The sequence below is a fragment of the Gekko japonicus genome, unplaced genomic scaffold (assembly GCF_001447785.1).
Source record: "Gekko japonicus isolate JY-2015 unplaced genomic scaffold, Gekko_japonicus_V1.1 scaffold291, whole genome shotgun sequence".
In the NCBI taxonomy this organism is placed as follows: domain Eukaryota; kingdom Metazoa; phylum Chordata; class Lepidosauria; order Squamata; family Gekkonidae; genus Gekko; species Gekko japonicus.
In genome coordinates, this window is record NW_015175978.1 from 483,063 (window position 1) to 494,904 (window position 11,842).

The 11,842-nt window shown below is 52.3% G+C and overlaps 1 protein-coding gene across 1 annotated transcript in view; it reads left to right on the forward strand.

The window, feature by feature from the left end:
* Window positions 1-3,172: 3,172 nt before the first annotated feature.
* KIF3B (kinesin family member 3B) overlaps window positions 3,173-11,842 on the forward strand; it is a 28,301-nt gene continuing 19,631 nt past the window's right edge. Inside the window, exons 1-3 of the mRNA XM_015426181.1 lie at window positions 3,173-4,634; window positions 6,893-6,994; window positions 11,087-11,209. Coding sequence (XP_015281667.1) covers window positions 3,231-4,634; window positions 6,893-6,994; window positions 11,087-11,209 — 1,629 coding nt within the window. The 5' untranslated portion in view covers window positions 3,173-3,230. The remainder of the gene's footprint in view (window positions 4,635-6,892; window positions 6,995-11,086; window positions 11,210-11,842) is intronic.

Below are 11,842 nucleotides of genomic sequence, written 5' to 3' on the forward strand. Positions count from 1 at the left end.
GCCAAAAATACCAGGTGCCATCAGAAGGTCCAGCAGTGGGGCCAGGACACTAGAAGCCCTCCCACTGTCGCCCCCCCCCCCAAGCACCAAGAATACAGAGCATCCCTTGCCCCTAGACTGAGAGTTCCTATCTATACCTTGTGGCAAATAGCCCCTGATGGACCCCTGCTCTGTATGTTTACCCAATTCCCTCTGGAAGCCGTCCATGCTTGTAGCCACCGCCACCTCCTGCGGCTGTGAATTCCATGGGTTAATCACTCTTTGGGTGAAGAAGGACTTCCTTTTATCTGTTCCAACCTGACCACTCAGCAATTTCATGGAGTGCCCACAAGGAGTTCTTGTCTTGTGAGAAAGGGAGAAAAGGACTTCTTTCTCCACCTGCTCTATCCCATCCTCTATCTGCTCTATCCACATTGCTGCAGTTGAGCAGTATAGCACGGTGCTCTTCCTCAGGCAGCAGCCTCCTTTGCCGCAGTGTCTGTGTTGACTTGTCCTGTTCTGGACAGGCTCTGGAACCGCAGGCTCCAGGGGAAGAATTCGGGGGGGAGGGGGGGGAGGAAGCCACAGGTGCCAGGTGCGATGCCCAGGCTCTGCAGAACCAGGAAGAGATCCCAGGGAACATCGCCTTGGCAGGAGTAGTGGAACCCTTATTGCCCCAAGTAGCACGTGATAACTCCCAGAGCTCCAACCCTATGGATGGGCTGTGGCTCAGAGGAAGAGCTTCTTGGCATACAGAAAGTCCCAGGTCCAATCCCCGGCCTCTCCAGTCGAAAGGACCAGGCAGGAGGGGATGGGAAAGACCTCCGCCTGAGACCCTGGAGAGCTATGGGAAGGGGCTGTGGCTCAGTGGCAGAGCCTCTGCCTGGCATGCAGGAGGTCCCAGGTTCAATCCCTGGCATCTCCAGTCAAAAAGGACCAGGCAGGAGGGGATGGGAAAGACCTCCGCCTGAGACCCTGGAGAGCTATGGGAAGGGGCTGTGGCTCAGTGGCAGAGCCTCTGCCTGGCATGCAGGAGGTCCCAGGTTCAATCCCTGGCATCTCCAGTCAAAAAGGACCAGGCAGGAGGGGATGGGAAAGACCTCCGCCTGAGACCCTGGAGAGCTATGGGAAGGGGCTGTGGCTCAGTGGCAGAGCCTCTGCCTGGCATGCAGGAGGTCCCAGGTTCAATCCCTGGCATCTCCAGTCAAAAAGGACCAGGCAGGAGGGGATGGGAAAGACCTCCGCCTGAGACCCTGGAGAGCTATGGGAAGGGGCTGTGGCTCAGTGGCAGAGCCTCTGCCTGGCATGCAGGAGGTCCCAGGTTCAATCCCTGGCATCTCCAGTCAAAAAGGACCAGGCAGGAGGGGATGGGAAAGACCTCCGCCTGAGACCCTGGAGAGCTATGGGAAGGGGCTGTGGCTCAGTGGCAGAGCCTCTGCCTGGCATGCAGGAGGTCCCAGGTTCAATCCCTGGCATCTCCAGTCAAAAAGGACCAGGCAGGAGGGGATGGGAAAGACCTCCGCCTGAGACCCTGGAGAGCTATGGGAAGGGGCTGTGGCTCAGTGGCAGAGCCTCTGCCTGGCATGCAGGAGGTCCCAGGTTCAATCCCTGGCATCTCCAGTCAAAAAGGACCAGGCAGGAGGGGATGGGAAAGACCTCCGCCTGAGACCCTGGAGAGCTATGGGAAGGGGCTGTGGCTCAGTGGCAGAGCCTCTGCCTGGCATGCAGGAGGTCCCAGGTTCAATCCCTGGCATCTCCAGTCAAAAAGGACCAGGCAGGAGGGGATGGGAAAGACCTCCGCCTGAGACCCTGGAGAGCTATGGGAAGGGGCTGTGGCTCAGTGGCAGAGCCTCTGCCTGGCATGCAGGAGGTCCCAGGTTCAATCCCTGGCATCTCCAGTCAAAAAGGACCAGGCAGGAGGGGATGGGAAAGACCTCCGCCTGGCATGCAGAAGGTCCCAGGTTCAATCCCCGGCATCTCCAGTTAAAAAGGAGGCAGGGGATGTGACAGACCTCTGCCTGAGACCCTGTAGAGGCACTGCCAGTCTGAGTAGACAGTACTGACACTGATGGATCAATGATCTGCTTCAATATATTGGAAGTTTCATGTGTTCCTGCGTCCATGAGGCGATCTGCCTGAGACTCTGGAGAGTTGCTGCCAGTCTAAGTAGGCAATGCTGACCTTGATGGTCCACTTCAATACAAGGCAGCTTTGAGTGTTTTATATATGACCCTCACATGCAGCCGCAGGGGATTGAGAGAAGCTGCACTCTCCCTGGGGTACTGTGTACTGGGGTATTTTTCAGATTGCCTTGGCCTTCTCCACTGCGGCTCCTCGGAGATGAATCTCACTGTTAAGAACATCAGAAGAGCCCTGCTGGATCAGACTACTGAGGGCCCATGTAGTCCAGCATCCCGTCCCACACAGTGGCCAGTCAGTTCCAGGGCCGGCAACAGGGCAGGGAGGCCGAGGCCTTCATTAGAATATCAGAAGAGCCCTGCTGGATCAGACCAGTGAGTGTCCCTCTAGTCCAGCCTCCCGTCTCACACAGTGGCCAGTCATTTTCAGGGCCGACAACAGGGCATAGAGGCCGAGGCCTTCATTAGAGTATTAGAAGAGCCCTGACCAATGGTCCATCTAGTCCAGCATCCCGCCTCACACAGTGGCCAATCAGTTCCTCTGGTGGTCCAACAACAGGGCAGAGAGGCTGAGGCCTTCATAACAACATCAGAAGAGCCCTCCTGAATCAGCCCTCCTGAATCAGGCCATCTAGTCCCGCATCCTGTCTCACACACTGGCCACCAGTTCCCCTGAGGCCTTCCCCTGAGGTTGCCTCCTGGTTCCGAGACTGAGAGGTTTACTGTCTCTGAGGGTGGAGGTTCCCTTTAGTCACCATGGCTAGTAGCCACTATCTTCCATTTCACCAATTACGGATCCAAGGGAACAGGAACTGTTAAAAATTTTGTCACAAAGACAAAGCATATCTCTACTACATTGTTGTCTCTTATTGCAGTTGTACCTGATTATGCCTCCAAGAAGGAGGCTGTTGCTCTTCTTCTCTCAGCAGGCATTTGAGCTTTCGTCTCCAGGGTGAAGCCAGATTTTCCATCCAGTGGGGTGGGCTGTGCTAGGTACTCTGATTGTTACCGCCATATTCAACAGTTGCCTCTGTTTCTTTCTAGGTTTGGAAGCACCCTTGGCCTTCTCAGTCTTGCCAGTCGTGGAATTGCTCCTAGCTTCCGCCTGCCGTCATGTCGAAGCTGAAGAGCTCCGAGTTGGTCAGGGTCGTGGTGCGGTGCCGGCCCATGAACGGGAAAGAGAAAGCCGCTTCCTACGAACAGGTCGTCGAGGTGGACGTCAAGCTGGGGCAGGTGTCGGTGAAGAACCCGAAGGGAACGTCTCACGAGCTGCCCAAGACGTTCACTTTCGACGCCGTCTACGACTGGAGCTCCAAACAGTTTGAACTGTACGATGAGACCTTCCGGCCTCTGGTGGACTCGGTGCTGCAGGGCTTCAACGGGACCATCTTCGCCTACGGGCAGACGGGGACGGGGAAGACGTACACCATGGAAGGCGTGCGGGGCGATCCCGAGAAAAGGGGGGTGATCCCCAACTCCTTCGACCACATCTTCACGCACATCTCCCGGTCTCAGAACCAGCAGTACCTGGTGAGGGCGTCCTATTTAGAGATCTACCAGGAAGAGATCAGAGACTTGCTGTCCAAGGACCAGTCCAAGAGGCTGGAGCTGAAGGAGAGGCCCGACACGGGGGTGTATGTCAAGGACCTGTCGTCTTTCGTCACGAAAAGCGTCAAGGAGATCGAACACGTAATGAACGTGGGAAACCAGAACCGCTCCGTGGGGGCCACGAACATGAACGAGCACAGCTCCCGCTCCCACGCCATTTTCGTGATCACCATCGAGTGCAGCGAGGTCGGGCTCGACGGGGAGAACCACATACGGGTGGGGAAGCTGAACCTGGTGGACCTGGCGGGCAGCGAGCGCCAGGCAAAGACCGGAGCCCAGGGGGAGAGGCTGAAGGAAGCCACCAAGATCAACCTTTCCCTGTCCGCGCTGGGCAACGTCATCTCCGCCCTCGTGGACGGCAAGAGCACCCACATCCCCTACCGGGACTCCAAGCTCACCCGGCTGCTCCAGGACTCCCTGGGCGGCAACGCCAAGACGGTGATGGTGGCCAACATCGGCCCCGCCTCGTACAACGTGGAGGAGACCCTCACCACCCTGCGGTACGCCAACCGCGCCAAGAACATCAAGAACAAGCCCAGAGTGAACGAAGACCCCAAGGATGCCCTGCTGCGGGAGTTCCAGGAGGAGATCGCCCGGCTGAAGGCCCAGCTGGAGAAGCGGTCGGTGGGCAAGAAGAAGAAGAAGGAGAGGAGGAGGGACGGCGCCGGTGGTGTCGGCGGGGAGGAGGAAGAGGAGGAGGAGGGCGAGGAGGGCGAGGAGGAAGGGGGCGACAAGGACGACTACTGGAGGGAGCAGCAGGAGAAGCTGGAGATCGAGAAGAAGGCCATCATGGAGGACCACAGCCTGGTGGCGGAGGAGAAGATGAGGCTGCTGAAGGAGAAGGAGAAGAAGATGGAGGACCTCAAGCGGGAGAAGGAGGCGGCGGAGAAGCTGGGCGCCAAAATCAAGGTAGGAGGGCCTCTGTTTCTGTGTGGAGGGAGGCAGCCAGGTTTCCGGATGGGGGGATTCTGTCTTAAATAGAGATGTAAAATTTCCGAAAATTTTGAAGCTCGGAAAAAATGGAAATTTTTGGAAAAATTGAAAAAAATGCTACATTAGCACTTATTTTTTGTTTTCCAGATTGAAAGTCATTCTGTTATTTTAGGAACATAAAATATGACTATGGACATTTTCACTTGGCATGAAATTAGCACAACTAGCATATTAAAAATGTAGTGTGTATCCAAGCAATTATTACAAACAGAATACCCACCCACATGCAAAAACAAAACTGAAACCTTTTTCTTTTCTTGTGACAATAGCACCTCCGAAAGGAAGAAATGCATCTTTTTCTTGCATTGGAGAGTTCAGTTTGTAACCTAGGACTTGCTTGTCCTCAGTGCACAGAAATTAGATCAATCTGATGCCATACATATTTTTTAGAAATGATTTGGAAAATATTTGAATACCTTTCCTTAAAATATTTTATTCGTCATGTTAAAATAAAATGTTCCATAATCAATTTTTTTTCCTTTTTTCAATATTTCCAATTTTTTGGAAGAAAACAAAGGCTTCAGGAAAAAAACGGAACCCCCCCCCCCCGAATTTTTCCGTTTTTTTCCGGGCCTTCACATCTCTGGTCTTAATGTTTAAAATCGAGAACTTGGATGGCTGGAAAGAACGGGCCTTATATCGGTTGCAGGCATGAACGGCATGCACTAAAGTGGCCACTGATTCCTTTCATAGCAGGTCTTTGCATTGATTGATGCCCCAGAAGGTTAAAACTAGGTTGAGGGATGGAGATTTGGTTGATCAAAATTGTAGGAATGTATTTTTCAAAACAATGAGATTACACCTTTTATTCACCTCAACAGTGTTCCCTCTAAGCTGAGTTAGTGTGAGCTAGCTCACAGTTTTTTAGCCTCCAGCTCACAGATTTCTGTCTTCGCTCAGGCAGGATGGCTCCGGAGCAAACTAATTTGTGCAGTAGCCAAATCACCTGCTCACAACTTTAATGCTGGTAGCTCACCAAGTAGAAATTTTGCTCACAGGACTCCACAGCTTAGAGGGAGCATTGCACCTCAACGTAAAGTATACTCTAGGATAGTTTAGATGTTTGTCTCTGTAGACTTGGAAGGGCTGTGGCTGAGTGGTAGAGCGTCTGCTTTGTGTGCAGAAGGTCTTAGGCAACCCCCAGGATCTCCAGGCAGGAGGAGGAGGTGATTTGACAGACCTCTGTGAGAGCGCCTGCAGAAATGCTGCCAAGCTGGGTAGACAATACTGACCTTGATGGATCAATGGTCTGATTCAGTATAAGGCAGTCTTATTCATTCATGTGTTGTTTGGGGACGGGTGTGGCGCAGCAGAAGAGCCTCTGCTCGGCACGCAGAAGGTCCCAGGTTCAATCCCCGGCTCCTCCAGCTAAAAGGACCAGGCAGGAGGTGATGGGAAAGACCTCCGCCGGAGACCCTGGAGAGCTGTAAAGAGGGGCCGTGGCTCAGTGGTAGAGCCTCTGCCTGGCATGCAGAAGGTCCCAGGTTCAATCCCCAGAATCTCCAGTTAAAAAAGGGCCAGACAGGAGGTGATGGGAAAGACCTCCGCCTGAGACCCTGGAGAGCTGTAAAGAGGGGCTGTGGCTCAGTGGTAGAGTCTCTGCTTGGCATGCAGACGGACCCAGGTTCAGTCCCTGGCTCCTCCAGTCCCTGGCTCCTCCAGTTAAAAAGGACCAGCACTCAGTGAGAACCATTGCCATTTTGAGTAGACAAGACTAACCTTGACACACAAAGGTGGCTCGCCGTTGCCTGCCTCTGCGTAGCAACCCTGGACTTCCTCAGTGGTCTCCCATCCCAAATACAAACCAGGTCCGACCCTGCTTAGCTTCCAAGCTCTGATGAGCTTAGTATTTGTTATTGTTTATTTAATTTGTTTTCTATCTTGCCTTTCCTGCACGCGGGCTCGCCGTTTCCTGCCTCTGCGTAACAACCCTGGACCTCCTAGGACTAGGAGACTGTTCTCTCATTTTGACTAGCTGAATATTGGCCATTCTTGGTATCTGACTAGAAGGTGCCCCAAAAATGGTGTTTTCTGCTAACACTGTATTTAATGTGGCGGGAAATGAGAGGGATGTGAAGAAACATTAATAATGTTTAAGCAAGAAATAGTTGCATGCAAGAGGCTGATTTTTGTAATTTCTCCCCTCCCCCCCCCCCCCCTTCTCTCTCTTTCAGGCAATGGAAAGCAAGCTCCTTGTCGGCGGAAAAAATATCGTTGATCACACAAACGAGCAGCAGAAAATTTTGGAGCAGAAACGGCAGGAGATTGCTGAGCAGGTGAGAGGTAGATTGTGCTGTCAGTGCTGCTGGAGCATACGGAGGAAGGGTGTGGGGAAAGCCTCAGCTTCTGTGCCCTGTTTGTTGGCCCCCCGGGGGAACCAGTTGGCCATTGTGTGAGACAGGAGGCTGGACTAGATGGACCACTTGTCTGATCCAGCAGGGCTCTTCTGATGTTCTTATGAAGACCTCGGCCTCTGTGCCCTGTTGTTGGCCCTCCAGAGGAACTGATTGGCAACTGTGTGAGACAGGAGGCTGCACTAGATGGACCCCTGGTATGATCCAGCAGGGCTCTTCTGATGTTTTTATGAAGGCCTCAGCCTCTAAGCCCTGTTGTTGGTTTTCCAGAGGAACTGGTTGGCCACTGTGTGAGATAGGATGCTGGACTAGATGGACCACTGGTCTGATCCAGCAGGGCTCTTCTGATGTTCTTATGAAGGCCTCGGCCTCTAAGCCTCCAGAGTAGCTGGTTGGGCCCTGTGTGAGGCAGGATGCTGGACTAGATGGACCCTCACTGGTCTGATCCAGCAAGGCTCTTCTGATGTTCTAATGGAGGCCTCAGGCTCTCTGCCCTGTTGTTTGACCTCCAGAGGAACTGGTCTGATCCAGCAGGGCTCTTATGTTGGGACCCTGAGAAATGACAGGTGTTTTTCTGCTGTTCTCATCCTCAGAGAGGATGGTCTCCACTATCAGGAAAATGCCCACTGAAAGTTTCCTGTAGAAGTCCCTTGGAAATGAATCAGTACCGCTCTGAATTTAGTAAGAGTTCTATTGAACCCAGGAGGCGTATCAAGCCCAACTTTCTTCGTCCAGCTTCAGTCATTCAGATTCTTCTGGGAAGACCACATGCAGAACTTGAAACCAGACAATCTGTCCCGTTCACACACACGTGTTCGGTGTTTATACACTGGACACTCCCCCCCCCCTTTATACTCCACTTTTCTTGCAAAGACTCAAGGCAGATGAGGTTTCATTCAGTTAGACTGACAGTGCTCTTATGCTGGGCCATGCCCTTTCAGTGACGATTGCCTCAGAAATATTCTCCGTGGTCGGTGCTTTTTGCTTTCCTCATTTGTCTGTTTATACGTGAGGTCTGTGAAATCCATTAGAAGAAGAAGAGATTGGATTTGTACCCCGCCCTTCACTACCCAAAGGTGTCTCAGAGCAGCTTACAGACTCCCTTCCCTTCCCCTCCCCACAACAGACACCCTGTGAGGTAGGTGGGGCTGAGAGAGCTCTGGCAGAAACTGCTCTTTTTCAAGAACAGCTCTTATCAGAACTACGGCTTGCCCAAGGCCGTCCAGCCAGGTGCAAGTGGCGGAGTGGGGAATCAAACCAGTTCTTCCAGAGTCTGCACACTAAACCACTACACATTACTTGTATACCTTGTGAAAACTAGTTAAGTAAAAACATTATGGGGTCTTCAAGGAGGCTCCAAGAGGTTAAACATGGGAAAGGCCTTTTCACTGAATGGCATCCAGTTTTTTTCAAAATCTCGTTGGCTATTTATCCATTCAGGGAAAAGGAAGTCTCTGTTTGAGAAGCATGAGAGAAGGCTGCGAATCAGACATGCACTGAATTGTTTGGGACTTGGTGGTGGTCAATGTCATAAGAACATAAGAGACGCCAATGTTGGATCAGGCCAAAGGCCCATCCAGTCCAACGCTCTGTGTCACACAGTGGCCAGAAATACCAGGTGCCCGCAGGAGATCCAGCAGTGGGGCCGGGACACTAGAAGCCCTCCCACTGTTGACCCCCCCCCCAAGCACCAAGAAGACAGAGCATCACTTGCCCCAGAGCCCCTATCTATACCTTGTGGCTAATAGCCACTGATGGACCTCTGCTCCATATGCTTATCTACCTAGGACACTAGAAGCCCTCCCACTGTTGCCCACCTGAAGCACCAAGAATACAGAACATCCCTTGCCCCAGACCGAGAGTTCCTATCTATACCTTGTGGCTAATAGCCACTGATGGACCTCTGCTCCACATGTTGATCCAATTCCCTCTTATAAGAACATAAGAGAAGCCAGTGTTGGATCAAGCCAAAGGCCCATCCAGTACAACGCTCTCTGTCACACGGTGGCCAGAAATACTAGGGGCCATCAGGAGGTGCACCAGTGGGGCCAAGACATAAGAAGCTCTCCCACTGTTGACCCCCCCCCCCAAGCACCAAGAAGACAGAGCATCACTTGCCCCAGTGGCTCTATCTATACCTTGGACCTCTGATCCATATGCTTATCTACCTAGGACACTAGAAGCCCTCCCACTGTTGCCCACCCCAAGCACCAAGAATACAGAACATCCCTTGCCCCAGACCGAGAGTTCCTATGTATACCTTGTGGCTAATAGCCACTGATGGACCTCTGCTCCAGATGTTGATCCAATTCCCTCTTATAAGAACATAAGAGAAGCCAATGTTGGATCAGGCCAATGGCCCATCCAGTCCAACACTGTGTCCCACAGTGGCCAAAAAGACCAGGTGCCATCAGGAGGTCCACCAGTGGGGCCAGGACACCAGAAGCCCTCCCACTGTTGACCCCCCCCAAGCACCAAGAAGACAGAGCATCCCTTGCCCAAGAGCCCCTATCTATACCTTGTGGCTAATAGCCACTGATGGACCTCTGCTTCTCCAGTCACAGCCGACTTATGGCAATCCTGTAGGGTTTTCGAGGCGAAAGACAAACAGAGTTGGTTGGCCTTTGCCTGCCTCTGCGGAACAGCCCTGGGCTTCCTTGGTGGTCTCCCATCCAAGTACTAACCGGGGCCGACTCCGCTTAGCTTCTGCGACCTGACGAGATCGGGCTAATCCGGGCCGTCCAGGTCAGAGCATTTGGGACTTTTTTCTGTGTAAAGACACCTAGGATCAGGCGATCAGTTTTCTCTTAGCAATCATGAAAAGACCAGAACAAACGCTACCGATAATATGTTAAGCTGTTTAAAATACGGCCGAAATCCTTTACAGATTCACACCTTTTTAAAATGTGAAATGCCTCCTTAAACTTGTTAAGAACATAAGAACATAAGAGACGCCAATGTTGGATCAGGCCAAAGGCCCATCCAGTCCAACACTCTGTATCACACAGTGGCCAGAAAGACCAGGTGCCATCAGGAGGTCCACCAGTGGGGCCAGGACACTAGAAGCCCTCCCATTGTTGACCCCCCAAGCACCAAGAAGACAGAGCATCACTTGCCCCAGAGCCCCTATCTATACCTTGTGGCTAATAGCCAATGACCTCTGCTCCATATCTTTATCCAATTCCCTTTTATAAGAACATAAGAGAAGCCAATGTTGGATCAGGCCAAAGGCCCATCCAGTCCAACACTCTGTATCACACAGTGGCCAAAAATACCAGGTGCCATCAGGAGGTCCAGCAGTGGGGCCAGGACATTAGAAAGCCCTCCCACTGTTGACCCCCCCAAGCACCAAGAAGACAGAGCATCACTTGCCCCAGAGTCCGTATCTATACCTTGTGGCTAATAGCCACCGATGGACCTCTGCTCCATATGCTTATCTAATTCCCTCTTGAAGCCATCCATGCTTGTAGCCGCCACCACCTCCTGTGGCAGTGAATTCCACGTGTTACTCAATCTTTGGGTGAAGAAGGACTTCCTTTTATCCGTTCTAACCCGACTGCTCAGCAATTTCATGGAGTGCCCGCGAGTTCTTGTATTGTATTCTTGTATTGTTTTTCCCTTATAAATTATGGTGAGTGTATCCCAACAATGCTGAGCTCTAGGCCAAAGTGATTTAAAACCATAATTCATATATATGTGTGTGTGTGTGTGTGTGTGTGTGTGTTTGCATTTGTGTGCTTGTGCCCATGCCTGGAAGTCATGGTGACCTCTGGCAACTCCTACTGGGGGCAGGGAGGACATTCAGAGAAGTGGCTTGATGGCCTGCCTCTGCCTCCCGACCCTGGTATTCTCTGGAGGTCTCCCATCCAAACGCCTGCCAGGGTCGGCCCTGCTTAGCTTCCGAGATCTGACAAGATCGGGCTTGCGTGGGCTACCCAGGTCAGGGCTAAAACCATAATTCTTGAGTGCTAGAAGTAGCTTGGGTGTAGTGACCTTCTTTGTGATTGGCTCCAGAAACGGCGGGAGCGAGAAATCCAGCAGCAGATGGAAAGTCGAGACGAAGAGACATTAGAGCTCAAGGAGACCTACAGCTCTCTGCAGCAAGAAGTGGACATTAAAACAAAAAAACTTAAGAAGGTAAGGGCCTCCTTGGCGCTGGCTAGCGCATGGCCTTATCGTTGCCGAAGGCTGTTCTTATAAGGGAGTTCTACAAACCCCAGCTTGCTGCCTTTCAGTGCCAGTGCTGGACTAAGGGCTGGGGGTCTTCAGCGTCTCCCGGGCATTTCGATGGGGCTTCACGTTGTAGGTCTTTGTCCCAAGAGCTTACGTACAGCTGGAGTCAGTCACCATCTACTTAGTTTGATTTATTTACGTTATGTATAGTCCGTCTTTCTCACAAGGGTTCAAGGCAGGTGACACTGAGCGAGTCAGTACGGTCAACAATGTGGGACATTCCGTAGCCAGTGCATGAGGATATTAGGAGTCCTGAACCACCAGAAAGAACTGAAGCAGAGAATAAGTATTCACACGACACATTAAGCAGTACAGGCAGGGGTAACAAGCCCCACCCCCTGCTCCCAGCAGCCCTCAGCCAGAGCGAGAAGTAGCCAGGTAAGTTGCAGACCTCCCCCCGGTCCAAAACAGTCCAGTGGCACCTTTAAGACCAGGTTTTATTCAGGTACCAGCTCTCCCTCCTCTGCAAGGACAGATCTGCACATTCCCCCCCCCCCCCAATCGCTACCAATCAAAACAAGCCAAGTGGCGCCTGAG